Source organism: Carcharodon carcharias, chromosome 1 (assembly GCF_017639515.1).
Source record: "Carcharodon carcharias isolate sCarCar2 chromosome 1, sCarCar2.pri, whole genome shotgun sequence".
Classification (NCBI taxonomy): domain Eukaryota; kingdom Metazoa; phylum Chordata; class Chondrichthyes; order Lamniformes; family Lamnidae; genus Carcharodon; species Carcharodon carcharias.
Genome location: NC_054467.1, coordinates 221,878,980 through 221,895,797, shown reverse-complemented (window position 1 = coordinate 221,895,797; position 16,818 = coordinate 221,878,980). Strand labels below are relative to the sequence as shown.

Here is a 16,818-nt window from a genome sequence, read left to right as displayed (position 1 = left end):
CTTTGCCTTGTCTGACATTCCCAAAAGCATCACCTCACATTTCTCTGGGTTGAATTCCACTTGCCACTTTTCTGCCCACCTGGCCACTCCATTGACATCTTCCTGCAGTCTACAGCTTCCCTCCTCATGATCAACCAAGCGGCTAATATTTGTGTTGCCTACAAATTTCTTGATCATTCCGCCTACATTTAAGTCCAAATCATTAATATATACCACAAAAACCAAGGGACCTAGTACTGAGCCCTCTAGAACCCCACTGCAAACAGCCTTCCAGCCACAAAAGCACCCGCCAATAATTACCCTTTGTTTCTTGCTACTAAGCTAATTTTGTATTCAGCTTGCTACATTTCCCTGGTTCCCATTGGCTTTTATATTTTTAACCAGTATGCCTTGTCAAAAGCTTTGCTAAAATCCATGTAGACAGTAACTATACTACCCTCATCAATCCTCCTTGTTACTTCCTTAAAAAAATTCAGACAAGTTAGTCAGACATGAACAAATTCATGCCGACTGTCCTTAATTACTCCACGCCTTTGAGAGACAGTTTATCCTGTCTCTCAGAACTGATTCCAATAATTTGCCCACTTCTGAGCTTAGACTGACCAGCCTCTAATTATTCGTCCTATCCCTCGCTCCACTTTTAAATAAAGGTACAACGTTCGCAGTCCTCCAATCCTCCAGCTCCACATCTGCATCTAGTGACGATTGAAAAATGATGGTCAGAGCATCCGCTATTTCCTTCTTAGCTTCTTTTAACAGCCTGGGATACATTTCATCCACCTCTGGTGGCTCACCCACTTTCAAGGATGCTAATTCCCTTAATATTTCCTTTGATGTTCCAACGTGCTGCGTAGGTCACTCCAGGTTTAAGACTTCAAAAAATATATATAAATTTCCCAAACCGTTTTCACAAAATCCCAAACAGTTACTCCCCTTCGCAGTCCCACAATCCAGCCAGCCTGCTTCTTGTCCAGTTTAATTGCATGCTGATTCTTCCATCTCACTGAGAGGCAAGGCTATTGCACTCACCCATGTTGAGAAACTCATCTACCCTACTATGAAATCAGAGGAAAACTTATCATCTGATTGTTGTTCCTCAATTAAAAGAAAAGTATGCGGGGCAGCAATAAATTTGCAATAACACCTTTACCTTGCATTCTTCATCCAACAGGTCTAAAATGCCCAATTTAGCCTCAATAAGGTCAATACAAGGTTGATTGTCATAGAAATCAATAAGGGTCCATGGTATTTGTTCCTTCATGTATTCCTCCTGTTCCAGTTTGAAGACATGCTGAAAAATATTGAAAGCACTCAACAAACAGTGGCTACATTCAAAAGACATCTATTACTGGCAATCTCCATTTTGTTCAATCACCATTTAAAGAGGAATATTAGAGTCAAGGCAAATTCAAAAACCAAGTTAACCCACTACGTTTAGAATTGAATGTCATCATGAGTTAAAGAAAGGGTGTGTGAGTACATAGTTCACTGGTCTCACCAGATTAAATTGCTGCTGCAGTTTTTCATTGGCATAGTTGATGCAAAACTGTTCAAAACTGTTGATTTCAAATGTTTCAAACCTGCAATACATTGGAAAAATAAACATTATTTCTATACAGTGAGCAAATTGGTTGTAGTGGTAACATAATGGGACTAGGGGGTAACTAGAACTATATTCCATAATTTGCTGGAGCAAGACATCAATCAAATCGGATTTGTTCCTGTGCCCTTCAGCTGCAAAATCTTTGCCCAGAAAGTTTTATAGTGGGAGAATCCAATGTCAAAACAGGTACTGGAAGTGGAGAGAAGACAAGAAAGATTGGATTTGGGAGAGAGAAAAAAGATAAATAAAAAGTAAGAAATTTTAAAAAGCACTAAGGGTCACAGTTTGAAAAGACAGCTACAGCTATAATAAAAGTAAAATACTGCGGATGCTGGAAATCTGAAACAAAAACAGAAAATGCTGGAAAAACTCAGCAGGTCTAACAGCATCTGTGGAGAGAGTAAGCATAAGAGTTAACATTTCAAGTCTTTCTGAAGAAGGGTCATATGGACTCTTAACATTAACTCTGTTCCTCTCTCTGCAGATGCTGCTCGACCTGCTGAGTTTTTCCAGCATTTTCTGTTTTTGTTTCAGCTATAGCTATACGATGCTCAATTTTGTGTTAACCCCGCTCCATACCGTACCCGTAAATATCCAATACTCCAATGAATGAGTGCTGTTTGCTGGTTGTGTGCAGTGCTTTATTAATGTGATCCACAATCCAGTTGAAAAGCTGGGCGTAAATGTGCTTGGCCAGTGCATTTCTGGCATTGATGGCATGCTGCTTGGACATAGTCTTGATATAGGTCTCGGATGTTGTGACAAGCTTGCGGTGACACAGCCAGTGTTGCATCTGATCGTGCTCCACTCCCAGTAAATCACAGAAGTAGTTCAAGTGCTCATCTTTTTTCTGAAAATACATAAATTAATAAGTAATGCTTTGAGCCCATTCAATTTCTCCAAACCCTTCTACTCACTAAAATAGTCACTGCATATCAGAGGCTCCTAAAATAAAATGGAATGATAGGCTGAAGCTAAATGTTTAAACTACAACGTAGGGCACTGGCACCAGTATTGGGGAAAGTAGGATCTGTACTGTTGGGACGGTCTACACCTGAACCATGCTAGGGCTGGTATCCTCACGAGCTGCCTAACTAGGGAAATAAAGAGGGTTTTAAACTGAAAGCGGGGGCAAGAGATCAAATTTGGGAAGATGTTGTAAATCAAATAGTAGAGACAAGGCAAGAGAGACAGGTATTAATATGGAAAATGATAAACAGACTGTGACAGGAAGGGACAAAGAGAACAAAAAATGCATAAATCAGCAGCTAAGGCTAGATACTACAAATATAATAAAATGAAAAAACTAAAGGCTCTGTATCTAAATGGATGTAGCATTCAAATAAAACAGATGAACTAATAGCACAAATAGAAATAAATAAGTACGATCTGATAGCCATTACAAAAACATGGCTACAGGATGACACAGATTGAGATCTGAATATTGAAGGGTATGTGACATTTAGGAAGGACAGGAGGTTAGGAAAAGGTGGAGGGGTGGCTCTGTTAATTAATGATAGTATTAGCACATCCCAAAGGGATGACCTAAGTTCAGGAAACCAGGATGTAGAAACGGTTTGGGTTGAGATGAGGAATAATAAAAGCAAGAAGTCACTTGTGAGAGAGATATACAGGCCTCCTAATTGTAACTACACAGTGTGACAGGAAGGGACAAAGAGTACAAATGTAAGAGTAAATCAGCAGAAAAGGCTAGACATTACAAAAATAATAAAAGGACAAAACTAAAGGCTCTGTATCTAACTGATCATAGCATCCAAACAAAACAGATGAACTGATAGCACAAATAGAAAAAAATAAGTGCGATCTGATAGCTATTACAGAGACATGGCTACAGGATGACATAGATTGGGACCTGAATATTGAAGGGTATGTGACATTTAGGAAGGACAGGAAGTTAAGAAAATGTGGATGGATTACCATCTGTTAACTAATGAGGGTATTAGCACATCAGAAAGGGCTGACCTAAATTCAGGAAACCAAGATGTAGGAGCAGTTTGGGTTGAGATGAGGAATGATAAAAGCAAGAAGTCAGTTTTGGGAGTGGAGTACAGGCCCCCTAATTGTAACTAGGCAGTAGGACAGACTATAAAAGAAGTGATAATGGGAGCTTGCCAGAAAGGTACAGCAATAATCATGGGGGATTTTAATCTACACATAGACTGGAAAAATCAGATGGGCAAAGGTAACATAGATGAGAAGTCCATGGAAAGTTTTCAGGATAGTTTCTTAGAGTAGCACGTTCTGGAGTAAACCAGGGAGCAGGCTATACGAGAGCTGGTATTGAACAACAAGATAGGACTAAATGATAAACTCCTAGTGAAGGTAGGTAGCAGCGATCATAATATGATTGACTTTTGCGTTCATTTTGAGGGAGAGAAGAGTGGGTCCAAGATGAGTATTTAAACTTAAATAAAGGCAATAATGAGGTCATGAAAGCAGAGCAAGTTAAAGTGAACTGGCAACTGAGGTCAAAGAATAGGTCAATGGGAGTTCAGCGGCAGACTTTAAAAGGTTATTTCAGAATAAAGAGAATAGATGTATTAATTTTTCTTTCTCAAGGGGAGGGCCCACCATCCGTGGTTAACCAAAAAAGTTAAAGACAGTATCAAACGTAAAAGAAAAGCATATAATTATGCAAAGACAGGTGGCAGATCAGAAGATTGGAAAGAATATAAAGAACAGCAAAGAATGACAAAAAGATTAATAAGGAAGGAAACATTAGAATATGAAAGGAAGCTAGCTAGTAATATAAAGATGGATAGTAAGAGTTTCTATAGATATTTAAAGAAGAAAAGAGTTAACAAAGTGAGTGTTGGTCCTATGGAATGTTTATCTAGGGAATTGATAATGGGAAGGTAGGGAGATGACGGATGAATTAAACAAGTAATTTGCTTCGGTCTTCACTACAGGAGGACACAAACAGCTGTAAATCAGGAAATGAAAGGGAGGGAGGAACTCAGGAAAATTACAATCACCAGGAAGTGGTATTGAGCAAATTGTTGGGGCTGCAGACTGACAAATCCCAAGGTCTACAGGGAATTTACCATAAGGTCCTGAAAGAAATGACTAGTGAGATAGTTGATGCACTGATTTTAATTTTCCAAAATTCCCTAGATTTGGGGAAGGTTCCATTAGATTGGAAAATAGCAAATGTAACTCCTTTATTCAAAAGGGAGGCAGAAAGCAAGGACCAATAAGCCAGTTAGCCTAACACCTGTCATAGGGAAAACGTTAGAAGCTATTATTAAAGACGTTACAGTAGGGCACTTAGAAACATTCAAGGTAATCAGGCATAGTCATCATGATTTTGTAAGAGGGAAATCATGATTAACCAATTTAGTGGAGTTCTTTGAAGGAGTCACATGTGCTGTGGATAAAGGGGAACCAGTGGTTGTACCGTTCTTAGATTTCCAGGAGCCATTTGATAAAGTGCCACATCAAAGGTTATTGCAGAAAATAAAAGCTCATGGTGTAGGAGGTAACATATTGGCATCACAGAATCTCACAGTGCAGAAGAGGCCCTTCGGCCAATCAAGTCTGCACCGACACATGAGAAACACCTGACCTACCTACCTGTCTAATCCCATTTACCAGCACTTGGCCCATAGTCTTGAATGTTATGACGTGCCAAGTGCTCATCCAGGTACTTTTTAAAGGATGTGAGGCAACCCACCTCTGCCACCCTCCCAGGCAATGCATTCCAGACCGTCACAATCCTCTGGGTAAAAAGGTTTTTCCTCACATCCCCCCTAAACCTCCTGCTTCTCACCTTGAACCTGCCCCTCGTGGCTGACCCTTCAACTAAGAGGAACAGCTGCTCCCTACCCACCCTGTCCATGCCCCTCATAATCTTGTACACCTCAATCAGGTCGCCCTTCAGTCTTCTCTGCTCCAACTAAATCAACCCAAGTCTTTCCAACCTCTCTTCATAACTTAAATGTTTCATCCCAGACAACATCCTGGTGAATCTCCCCTGCACCCCCTCCAGTGCAATCACATCCTTCCTATAATGTGGTGACCAGAACTGCATACAGTACTCTAACTGTGGCCTCACCAAGGTTCTATACAACTCCAACATGACCTCCTTACTTTTGTAATCTATGCCTCAATTGATATGTTACTAGGTTACAAAAGGTTGATGTACCATTATATTCTGTTGGCTGTGAAGTCTCTTTATTGAATGTGCTTTTTGTTCCTTCTTTGTTTCCTGCTAATCTATGCCTCGATTGATAAAGGCATGTGTCCCATATGCCTTTTTCACCATCCCACTAACATGCCCCTCCACCTTCAGAGATCTATGGACACACACGCCAAGGTCCCTTTGTTCCTCAGAACTTCCGAGTGTCATGCCGTTCGTTGAATACTTCCTTGTCAAATTACCCCTTCCAAAGTGTATCACCTCACACTGTTCAGGGTTAAATTTCATCTGCCACTTATCTGCCCATTTGACCATCTAGTCTATATCTTCCTGTAGCCCAAGACATTCAACTTCACTGTTAACCACCCAGCCAATCTTTGTGTCATCCGCAAACTTACTAATCCTACCCGCCACATATTCATCTATGTTATAAAAACAAAAAAACTGCGGATGCTGGAAATCCAAAACAAAAACAAAATTACCTGGAAAAACTCAGCAGGTCTGGCAGCATCGGCGGAGAAGAAAAGAGTTGACGTTTCGAGTCCTCATGACCCTTCGACAGAACTTGAGTTCGAGTCCAAGAAAGAGTTGAAATATAAGCTTATATTTCAACTCTTTCTTGGACTTGAACTCAAGTTCTGTCGAAGGGTCATGAGGACTCGAAACGTCAACTCTTTTCTTCTCCGCCGATGCTGCCAGACCTGTTGAGTTTTTCCAGGTAATTTTGTTTTTGTTTTAGTCATCTATGTTGTTTATATAAATGACGAATAGAAGGGGACCCTGTGGTACACCACTGGACAGTGGGTTCCAGTCACTAAAGCAGCCTTCTGTCATCACCCTCTGTCACCTACAACTAAGCCAATTTTGAATCCACCTTATCAAATTACCCTGTATCCCATGTGCATTTGCCTTCTTTTTAAGTCTCCCATGTGGGACCTTGTCAAAGACTGCTGAAATCCATATAAACTACATCAACTGCACTACCCTCATCTACACACCTGGTCAACTCAAAAAATTCAATCAAATTTGTTAGGCATGACCTCCCTCTGACAAAGTCATGCTGATTATCCCTGATCAAACCTTGCCTCTCCAAGTAGAGATAGATTCTCTCCTTCAGAATTTTCTTCAATAGTTTCCTTACCACTGATGAGAGACTCACTTGTCTGTAGTTCTCTGGCTTATCTATACAACCCTTCTTAAACAGTGGAACCACATTAGCTGTTCTCCAGTCCTCTGGCACCTCCCCCATGGCCAGAAAGGAATTAAAAATTTGGGTCAGAACCCCTGTGATCTCCTCCCTTGCCTCCCTCAGCAGTCTGGGACACAAATCGTCCGGACCTGCAGATCTGTCCACTTTTAAGCCTGCCAACATCTGCAATACTTTGTCACTCCCTTTATCAATTTGTTCAAGAACCTCACAGTCTCTCTCCTCAAGTTCCATACCTTCATCCTCATTCCCTTGGGTGAAGACAGATGTGAAGTATTCGTTCAACACTCTACCGATGTCCTCTGGCTCCACCCATAGATTGCACCCTTGGTCCCTAATGGGCCCTACTCTTTCCCTGGTTATCCTCTTCCCATTGATATACTTATAGAATATCAATAGAAGATTGACTAGCAAACAGGAAGCAGAGAGCTGCCATAAATGGATCTTTTTCTGGTTGGCAGGATGTGAAAAGTGGTGTCCCACAGGGTTCAGGGCTGGGACTCCAACTTCTTACAATTTATATAAATGACTTGGATGAAGGGACTGAAGGAATGGTTGCTAAATTTGCTGACGACACAAAGATAGGTAGGTCAATTGTGAAGAGGACGTAAGGAAGCTACAAAATGACAGACATATTAAGTAAGTGGGCAAAGATCTGACAAATGGAGTATGATGTGGGCAAAGTGAAATCATTATTTTTTATTCTTCCTGCCAAAATTAATCTTATTATCTAAATGGTGAGAGATTGTAGAGCTCTGAGTTTCAGAGGGATCTGGCTGTCCTAATGCATGAATCACAAAAGATTAGTATGCAGGTAATTAGGAAAGCTAATAGAATGTTATAATTTGTGAAGGGAATTGATTACAATAAGTAGGAACCTTATGCTTCAGTTATACATGGCATTGGTGAGACTACATCTGGAGTATTGTGTATAGTACTGGTCTCCTTATTTAAAGAAAGATGTAAATGCGTTAGAAACAATTCAGAGAAGGTTTACTGGACTAATGGGTAGGTTGTCTTATGAGGAAAGGCTGGACAGGTTAGGCTTGTATTCACTGGAATTTAGGAGAGTAAGAGGCGACTTAATTGAAACCTTTAGGATCCTGAGGGGTCTTGACAGGGTGGATGTGGAGAGGATGTTTTCTCTTGTGGGAGAATCTAGAATGAAGGGTCACTGTTTAAAAATAATGCATCGCTCATTTAAGACAGAGATGAAGAGAAATTTTCTCTCTCAGGAGTGTTGAGATCTTTGGAACTTTCTTCCTCAAAAGGTCTACCACCTTTTGCAGAGAAGCAGAGTCTTTGAATATTTTTAAGGCAGAGCTAGATAGATTCTTGATTAATAAAGGGGTGAAAGGTTATCGGGGGTAGGCAGAAATGTGGGGCTGAAGTTATATTCAAATCAGCCATGATCTTATTGCATGGTGGAGCAGGATCAAGGGGCCGAGTGGCCTACTCCTGCTTGTAATTCGTATGTTCGTACATTCGTATGAATGGTCTGTAGTGGATTGGTCGCCCATTTTACATCCCCGCCTTATTTTCCTTTCCACTGGGTGGGGTACAGAACTGGCAGGCAATCTGCTGCCACCCATTTAATGTATACGCCAAATTTGAAAGATCTGGTGGTTGTGACAACAGCCAGGGGCTCTAGTAATACACAAAATCTCCCCTCCTATTTACCATCAAGGCTTACATATGAATAATAGTCATTTGGGCAAAGTGCTTACCTAATGCCAATGGAACCTTATTTCAATAAGGATTCAACAACTTCATAAGAAGGTGGAGGAGGGCGGAGGGAAGGCAAAAATAATGAGAAAAAAGGTTGAGACTATTGGGTAGTGCAGTTGAGTAAACAATACCTGTACACCTCTGGAATAGTTTGTACTTTGTCCAAGTAATTATTATTAATGTGAAAACATTGAGAGTGAGCAATTTTGTGAACTCGTCTGTCCACACATATGCACATCCAGCACGGTCACTGGACAGTGATCAAAAGCAATTTTATTCGGGACTTTCCCAAAAGTAGTCACATAAAAGTTATTCCTTCTGTCTGCAGGAAACTAGCTTGGGTAGCTTTAATCCAGTTCCAGGTGCCCCAATTTAAACTATATTTGAAAGCTGAATTCAGGAGACTGAATATTGTCAGGATCCCAAAATCGGGACCCCTGTCCATATTGTCAGTGAACCCACCAGCACAGATTTCCAGGAGGCAGTCAATTAGGAGGCAACCTCCACACTCACCATCTCCTGAGGCTGCAGGTCCAATTACAGGGTCCACAACGATGTTGCGCTGGCAGCCTATGAGGAGAAGCTGACATTGATTGCCAAGGCAGGCGAAAACAAGAGCAAAGCTACCTCCACGAGGTGGCGCCCTCAGCTAACTGCATAGAAGAGACCAATTAAAGAGGCCCAAAGCTGGTAAGGGTTATTGGGTTGGAAGGATAGTCTACAGGACAGGGCTGTTGCCTTTCATCCCCCTAGCCCTGACCCCTGGGAGAGGGGGGGCGGCAGAGTGTGTCCCCAGCTCCGATGGCCACCCTGCTTCAAATGAGCTGGCAGCCTCTGCACACAGTTGGGTGGGGAGAGGCGGTCACTCCGACATCAGTAAAATAGTGGCACCGACGTAAAATGGCCCAGGGAAGCCATAGGGTTGCTGGAGTGCTAAGTCAAGAAATTTCACATTGGTGCAATAAGGGATAAACCTCTAAGCTTGAGGTGGAGGCACTTTGTTGGGGCTTGGTTGACAGAGCTTTACTCGGAATCTAACTACAGTATCATAGCTGACTGATGACGATCCCGCTCTTGGGTGCCTGAAATGAAAAGTGATCGGTTCCCTTGATTAACAGAAAAGCCACAAACATTTGAAGATAGTCGTGTGCAACCACTAGATAAACAGAAGCTCTACACAATAATTTTCAGCCTAAAGATTATTTGTACCTCATTCAATGCAGAATTTCAAAATAACACCAATTTACTTCTGATCCCAAGAAGACATGAAAAAAATCCTCATGTAAAATACTTCCCAATTGTCTTTTTTCTTTAAAATTCCCACAATCTATATCTGGGCTTAACTGAGCTACAACTGATCAGTCCTGTGTAACATGTATTAAATGCTTGATACTGCTTATATAGATTGGGTTGCTGCGTGAATAAGAATGCTGGGTATAGATTTACCAACAATCTATATTTTTCATGGAGTTGATTAAAATCCTGATCCAAGTTGAATCTTTTCAGACAAAATTACTTAGTAGATGTTAACTGTATTGAAGGAAATAGCTTCATTTTATGTTAGCCCTAGTGATTTAATTTCAATAAGACTTCAGTAGCAGGCTTTGTCAGCATCTATATTGGCCTATTATTTACAAGGGGTGGCAGTTTTGCAGGAAAGAAATATATTCATTCTTTTTGATCCTTGAGTTTTCTCCCACCCTGCCAAAGGTGAGAGTGCATGTTGGGATATGGTTCCATGACTGTTGGCAGGCTCCTTATATCCCACATCAAGTCTTCATCATTCACATGCTAGCTTGGATAGTGATTGCCGGCTGACATCTGATAACAGAGAGCTTAGGATTGAGCTGATCCTGCCTTCACTTAGTTCTCAATAGCAGGCTCAGAATAGAGTTCAAGAATAGAAACTCTGCCTAATTCTACCCCTCCCTCTTGTGGGAGCTGGTGGTGGTTGGGGATGGGGGGTGGGGAAGGGGAGGCGTGGGGCCTCCAAGGGAAGACGTGTCACTTAAATGAGTAATTTCAGATGTTAAGTATGATGAAATCAAAACAAGTTATATGCTTCCCTGAGTTTCTAAATCATGATGTACAGCCAAAAGACAAAGTCATGTCGAGCCAAGTACCTCCTCGCAGAGTGTGGAAAAATGCCAGGAAAAGGGGCAGGGCAAAGGTGGAAGGCAGTCAACATCCAGAAGCCAGATTGATAGTGGCATTGGCAGGAGTTTGGTTACTGTTCCCAGTCTTTAGTTATAACAAGTGAATATTTCAGGAGACAATGGTGCACAGAACACAACATGATGCAATATGATCCTTTCTGATGCAACCGGATCAAGCTGATCAAGATAAAAACAAAAAGCTGCAGATTCTGGAAATCCAAAACAAAAACAGAATTACCCGGAAAAACTCAGCAGGTCTGGCAGCATCGGCGGAGAAGAACAAAGTTGATGTTTCAAGTCCTCATGACCGTTCAACAGAACTGAGTAAAAATAGGAGATGGGTGAAATATAAGCTGGTTTAAGGTGGAGGGTGGGGCGGGAGGTGGGGGGTGGTGGTTGTAGGGTCAAGCCTAATTTGGTTGAGTTTTTCCAAGCTGATCAAGAGATGGGGAAAGGCAATAACAATTTGGATTTACACTGGGTCAAATATACATAATCCCAGGGAATCAGTGCACTGATTTCAAATAATGGGTCATCCAATTCACCAGACTTTTCACTGCCAAGGATCTGTAAATTATTGACAAGGTTATTTCCTCAAAACTAGAAGGGCTGATACTGTATTATGGTATACAGTGACTAGTTATTTTCCTGTGAAACTCTTTTACTATAGTAATGTCACATGATGCCATACACCCTCATGAAATCCCATCCACACTTATCACAGAAATTGTAATATAGAAGGACACCATTGGCCCATTGTACCTGTGTAAGCTCTTCATTATAATTTAACTTTAATTCTATTTCCACGTTGTGCTAATTACCTTCAGATCATATTCCCCTCCTGCTCCAAACTACAGTTCCCTTGAAGTTCAATGGCTGATTCAGCATCTTCTGACCTCCCTGCAAGGCCTTCAATGGTGTAAGTAAAATACTTTTTCTTTCAATGCTTCCAAAGACACAATGGGCTGGATTTTACTGGGTGTCGTGGTTCCCAAAGCCTCCCATTAGCTAAAAAAAAAGTTATCAGGATTGGGGGGGGAGGCCCACACAGCAGAAGAAAGGTGGCTTGCAGGCCACAGGTGGGGGTAGGTGACACTTTGAGCATCCACCGATGCACCCATGGGGCCCACTAAGGAGGCACCCCCTACCCCGCTCAGGGAAAGCTGCCAGGCTGGCTGCTTGGCGTGGATCTCTCCGGTTAAATCCCGGTGGCGGCAGGAAGAGGCCCTTAAGTGGGCATTAATTTTCCACTTAAGGGTCTCAATTGGCCAACTGTTGGGCAGGCCACCTGAGACCACCCCCCGCTGGTAAAACTGGTGGGGGCAGGGTAGGGCGAGTGCCCCCTGCCTTCAAACCTACTGGAGGGGGAGCATAAAATCCACTCCAACGGACCAATTTTCGTCTCCTTTTCCACTTGAGCACAAAGCAGGGGGAACAAAGGGCAGAGTAAATCGGCAGGTCATTGCTTCTTTGCACTTCATGTACATTTTCTGGGTTATTTTAAGAGGACTGATGGTGCCTGTGGGACTATGTCCAAGGACAAGTCAATACCTACAGGACAGTACACATGTAAATAGTGTGTACAGTAGCATAGTTGTTCAATTACTGGAATAGTCTGAAGTAGGCTTGGACTAATGGTCTGCAAATGTGAATTCAAATCCCACCACAGTAACTGGGGAATTTAAAGTTCAGTTAATTAAATAAATCTTGAATTAAAAAGCTCTTATCAATAACGGTGACCATGAATCTACCAGTTCACTAATGCTCTTTAGGAAAGGAAATCTGCTGTCCTTACCCAGTCTGACCTATATGCGACTTCAGAACCACAGCAAACGGTTGACTCATAACTGCTTTCTGAAAAGGCCTAGCAAACCATTCAACTGTGTTCAAGAAGCCAGCTCACCACTACCGTCTCAAGGGGCGCTAGAGGTGGGTGAGGAGTACTGGCCTTGCTAGCAATGCCCACATCCCATGAATGCATAAAAAAAGCAAAAGGCAAGAAGAAAAAAAAATAAAATCAGTATTTTTTTCTTGAAGAGAAGTGAACATTCACACTGAGTTTCAGGCTCTAATTAATTCTTAGCGTTCTACCTGACAGTCATATAATCAATCTGCAAAATAACTCAATGCTACCTATCACCCTACATCCATTACCCTGACAGATAAATTCCAGACATGAAATAGCTGAAGTTTATTTCTGCAATATATGTGTATCAACTGTGCTACTAATGTGATAGCACAGCCTACTGATTCTCGTATTGGAACTATAAATTATTGAAACAGGCTCTGTCGACAACTGCAGTAACGATGGAAAAACACCAGTAAGTCTCCAGCTACGATTGGAAAACCATGGACTTCTATTGTACTGTATAAGAGTACTCTAGCTTACTGGAAGTTGTTATTTTCTCCCCTCAGCTCCTCAGGGCAATGGTTCTTGCTTTTACAGGTATCAACAGTCTTTCACTAGCTCACCAAAAAGCCATTTGAGCACGAACATTGAGGACACTAGACTGCTTTGGCATGAGGGGGTATAATCATCCATTGTCTGAATACAGAAGTCTCCGGCAAAAATGACTAGACAACAATCCAGAGCACTGGAGTGGTCAAGACCAAGAACACTATTGTTCGTAGGAAAATTGAATAAATATTTAAAATAGAGCTGGATACAGAGTTATGAGGAGAAAATGCAGCAGTGAGATTAGTTTCGGATGACCCTAGTAGAGAACCAGCACAGATATGAAAGGCCTGTTTGTGTTGCTGTAAATTTTTATGGTTGCATGGTTCGCTCACACATTCAAGGAATTACAAGCCACATTTTCACTCCTGAAACAGGTAGCTCGAGTCAGGAAATTTCCCGGCTCAGTGTGCCCCGTTGGCGGGATATTTGCTCTGGGTGAGCAGGTAGAGGATGGAGTTAGGCCCATCGCTCCCATGGGTGTCAACTCCCTTTTCTTGTTCTTACTCCCAAAATGCATTTTCTCACCTTTCCATGTTAAATTACATCTACTATCTGCCTGACCGTTTACAGGTATTCCTCAAGTTTGTTCCTATATTTGTATATACATATATAAATATTTCTACATTTGTCCAGTGATTGAGTAACACTAAGGGGTCTATCTGTACCCTCTCTACCACAAAATCAAAAACAAAAAATGTGTTAGTCACCATCTGCGGAGAGAACATAAAAGGTAAAGTTTCAGGCATACGACCTTCATCAGACCAAAAGCCTATGCTTGAAATTGTAGCTTTTTTTTCTCTCTCCATTGATACTAAAGGACCTGCTGATTGTTTCCAGCATTTTGTTTTTACTTTACATATCTAACATCTTCAGTTTTTTGCACTTTGCAAGTACATTGCTATAGTCACCACAAAATCCTCTGGTATATTTATTGTGCTACAATCATTGGGTATTTTTCTAGAAATGTTCACCAAGTTTGCTATAAATAACCTGGTGCTGCCCTATGCTGGCACAAAAGTATACAGTTGTTATCATATGCAAAAGTTGTAAAAGTTAAGATCTACGCAACATGAAAATTCCTCAAGATTAAATCTTTGATCACAATTTGCACAGCAATGAACTGAAGTTTCAATTATGGAAATTCAGCTTTATTTGTCTTTGGGCCAATTATAAAATCATGGGATTTACGTCCCGAATTATTCTTTTTCAAAAAGATAAAGCCTGCTTGATGCTCCAACCTCACCTCAAACTGCAATTTTAAACTAAAAAACAGGTAGAGGGAAAGAGAACAGTTTGAAAAAAATGTAGATTAATGTGTCAATCTCAAATGACCCAGACTGACAGTGCTGTGCAAATATATGTAAACAATTTGAGTTGGTATATGAAAATATGATTCATTAAACAGATCACGGTTCAACACAATCTGTTCTGCTTTATTTTAGAAGTTGAGAACCTGAATTTAATGGGCTCATTTACAAGTGACTCGAGTTGCTCCTGCCAATCAAAGGTCCAAGGGTCACCTCTGCAGAATCCACCGTAAATATCTAAACAGTTTGCACTTCAAAAGCTCTTTTTTTCCCTTCTGAGTGATGTACTTTTATTCATTCATGGGATGTGGGCATCACTAGCTAGGCCAGTATTTATTGCCCATTCCTAATTGTCTTTGTTCAGAGGGCATTTTTAAGATTCAACCAAATTGCTGTGAGTCTGGAGTCACATGGCCAGATTTCCTTCCCTAAAGGGCATTAGTGAACCAGATCGGCTTCTGCAACAATCAGCAATGGTTTCAGATTTATTTTTTATTGAATTTAAATTCAACCAGAATTGCTGGTAGTCCTTTAGTATTGAACCCAAGTTATCATTCTTTTATGGATGGACCAGACAGTAAGTGTCGACAAGCAGTTTGATGGGGCACCCATCGAGGCAAATGATGAGTATTTCACTGCACTCCTGACACTGCCCTGCTTCTTTAGTTATAATGTTGATACGGCTTGTCCAATTAAGTTTTGATCAGTGATGACCCCAAATTGTTGATGTATATTTATTGCTAATTCATTCCAAGCCCTTGGACAGCCTTAGAACTCTTCCACAACACCTCATACATAACCATAAAGTCAAGCTGCAATTTACAATCTAAAGCCTTGTTATACCTGCATCTTGAAAGGGCTTTACACATTAAATTATTCAAACATCAAACATGATCACATCCTTGCATCAAGGAGGGGCTTCAGGTTGAGAAAAATAACAGCTAACTGGCCACGTTATAGATGGATATTTCTCAATCACTTGCTGCATCAAATGGGGCTCAGGTACAAAATGCCTTCACTTCACTAAATGAAGAGGAACACGGTGTTGCAGCCTGATATGCAATGGGTGCAGGGCCTGACCTCTCAATCCTTTGATTTCTCATGAACCTATTGCACACCGGCTTTTTGGTTAATCTAGCCTACATTGTAAAAGAAAAACGCATACAGCGAGGAGAACATTTAAAGCTAATTTAAATAGTAAAAAGGTGGTAAAAGGAGGAATAGGGCCGATTAGGGACCTAAAAGGGAATTTACGCATGGACGAAGGGGCTATGGCTGAGGTATGAAATGAATACTTTTGCACCTGTCTTTACCAAGGAGGTAGATGCTACCCAGGCTACGGTGGCAGAGGAGGAAACTCTGTAACTAGAAGGGCTCAAAATTGATAAGGAGGAAGTGTTGAATGTCGGTACTTAAAGTTGACAAGGCACCAGGACCAGATGAGATGCATCCAAGGATATTGAAGGAAGTGAGAATAGAAATTGCTGTGGACACAACGTGGATACAAAATTGGCTGAAAAATAGGGAACAGAGAGTAATGGTCAATGGATATTTTTCAGGCTGGAGAAAGGTTTGTAGTGGAGTTCCCTCCCCAAGGGTCAGTATTGGGACCCTTGCTTTTCCTGATATATATTAATGATCTAGATCTTGGTGCACAGAGGCCAATTTCAAAGTTTGTGAATGATACAAAGCTTGGGAGTGTTGTTATCTGTGAGGAGTACGGTGTGGAACTTCAAGAGGACACAGACAAGTTGGGGGATTGGGCAGCTAAGCAGCATGTGAAGTTCAATGTGGAGAAGTGGTGATGCATTTTGGTAGGAAGAACATGGACAGACAACATAAAATAAGGGGTGAAATTTTGATGTGGGTGCAGGAGCAGAAAGACTTGGGTGTATATGTGTATAGATCATTGAAGGTGGTAGGACAGGTGGAGAGAGTAGTTAATAAGGCATATAGTATCCTGGGCTTTATTAACAGGGGCATAGAGTACAAGAGCAGGGAGGTTATGCTGAATTTATATAAGACACTCGTTAGACATCAGCTGGAATATTGTGGACAGTTCTAGGCACTATATTATAGGAAGGATGTTAACACATTGGAGAAAGTGCAGAAGAGATTTACAAGAATGATTCCAGGGATGAGAAACTCCATCTCTGAGGATAGATTGAAGATATTGGCACTGTTCTCCTTGGAAAGAAGG

General features: G+C 41.3%; 1 protein-coding gene across 2 annotated transcripts in view; it reads right to left on the bottom strand.

Moving 5' to 3' along the window:
• Positions 1-16,818, bottom strand: part of myo5b (myosin VB) — a 338,678-nt gene that overhangs the window by 129,603 nt on the left and 192,257 nt on the right. For both annotated transcript variants that reach the window (XM_041190990.1, XM_041190998.1), the window contains exons 10-12: positions 2,188-2,453; positions 1,499-1,580; positions 1,151-1,291 (exon numbers count right to left, since the gene is read on the bottom strand). In XM_041190990.1, the coding sequence (XP_041046924.1) occupies positions 1,151-1,291; positions 1,499-1,580; positions 2,188-2,453 (489 nt within the window). The remainder of the gene's footprint in view (positions 1-1,150; positions 1,292-1,498; positions 1,581-2,187; positions 2,454-16,818) is intronic.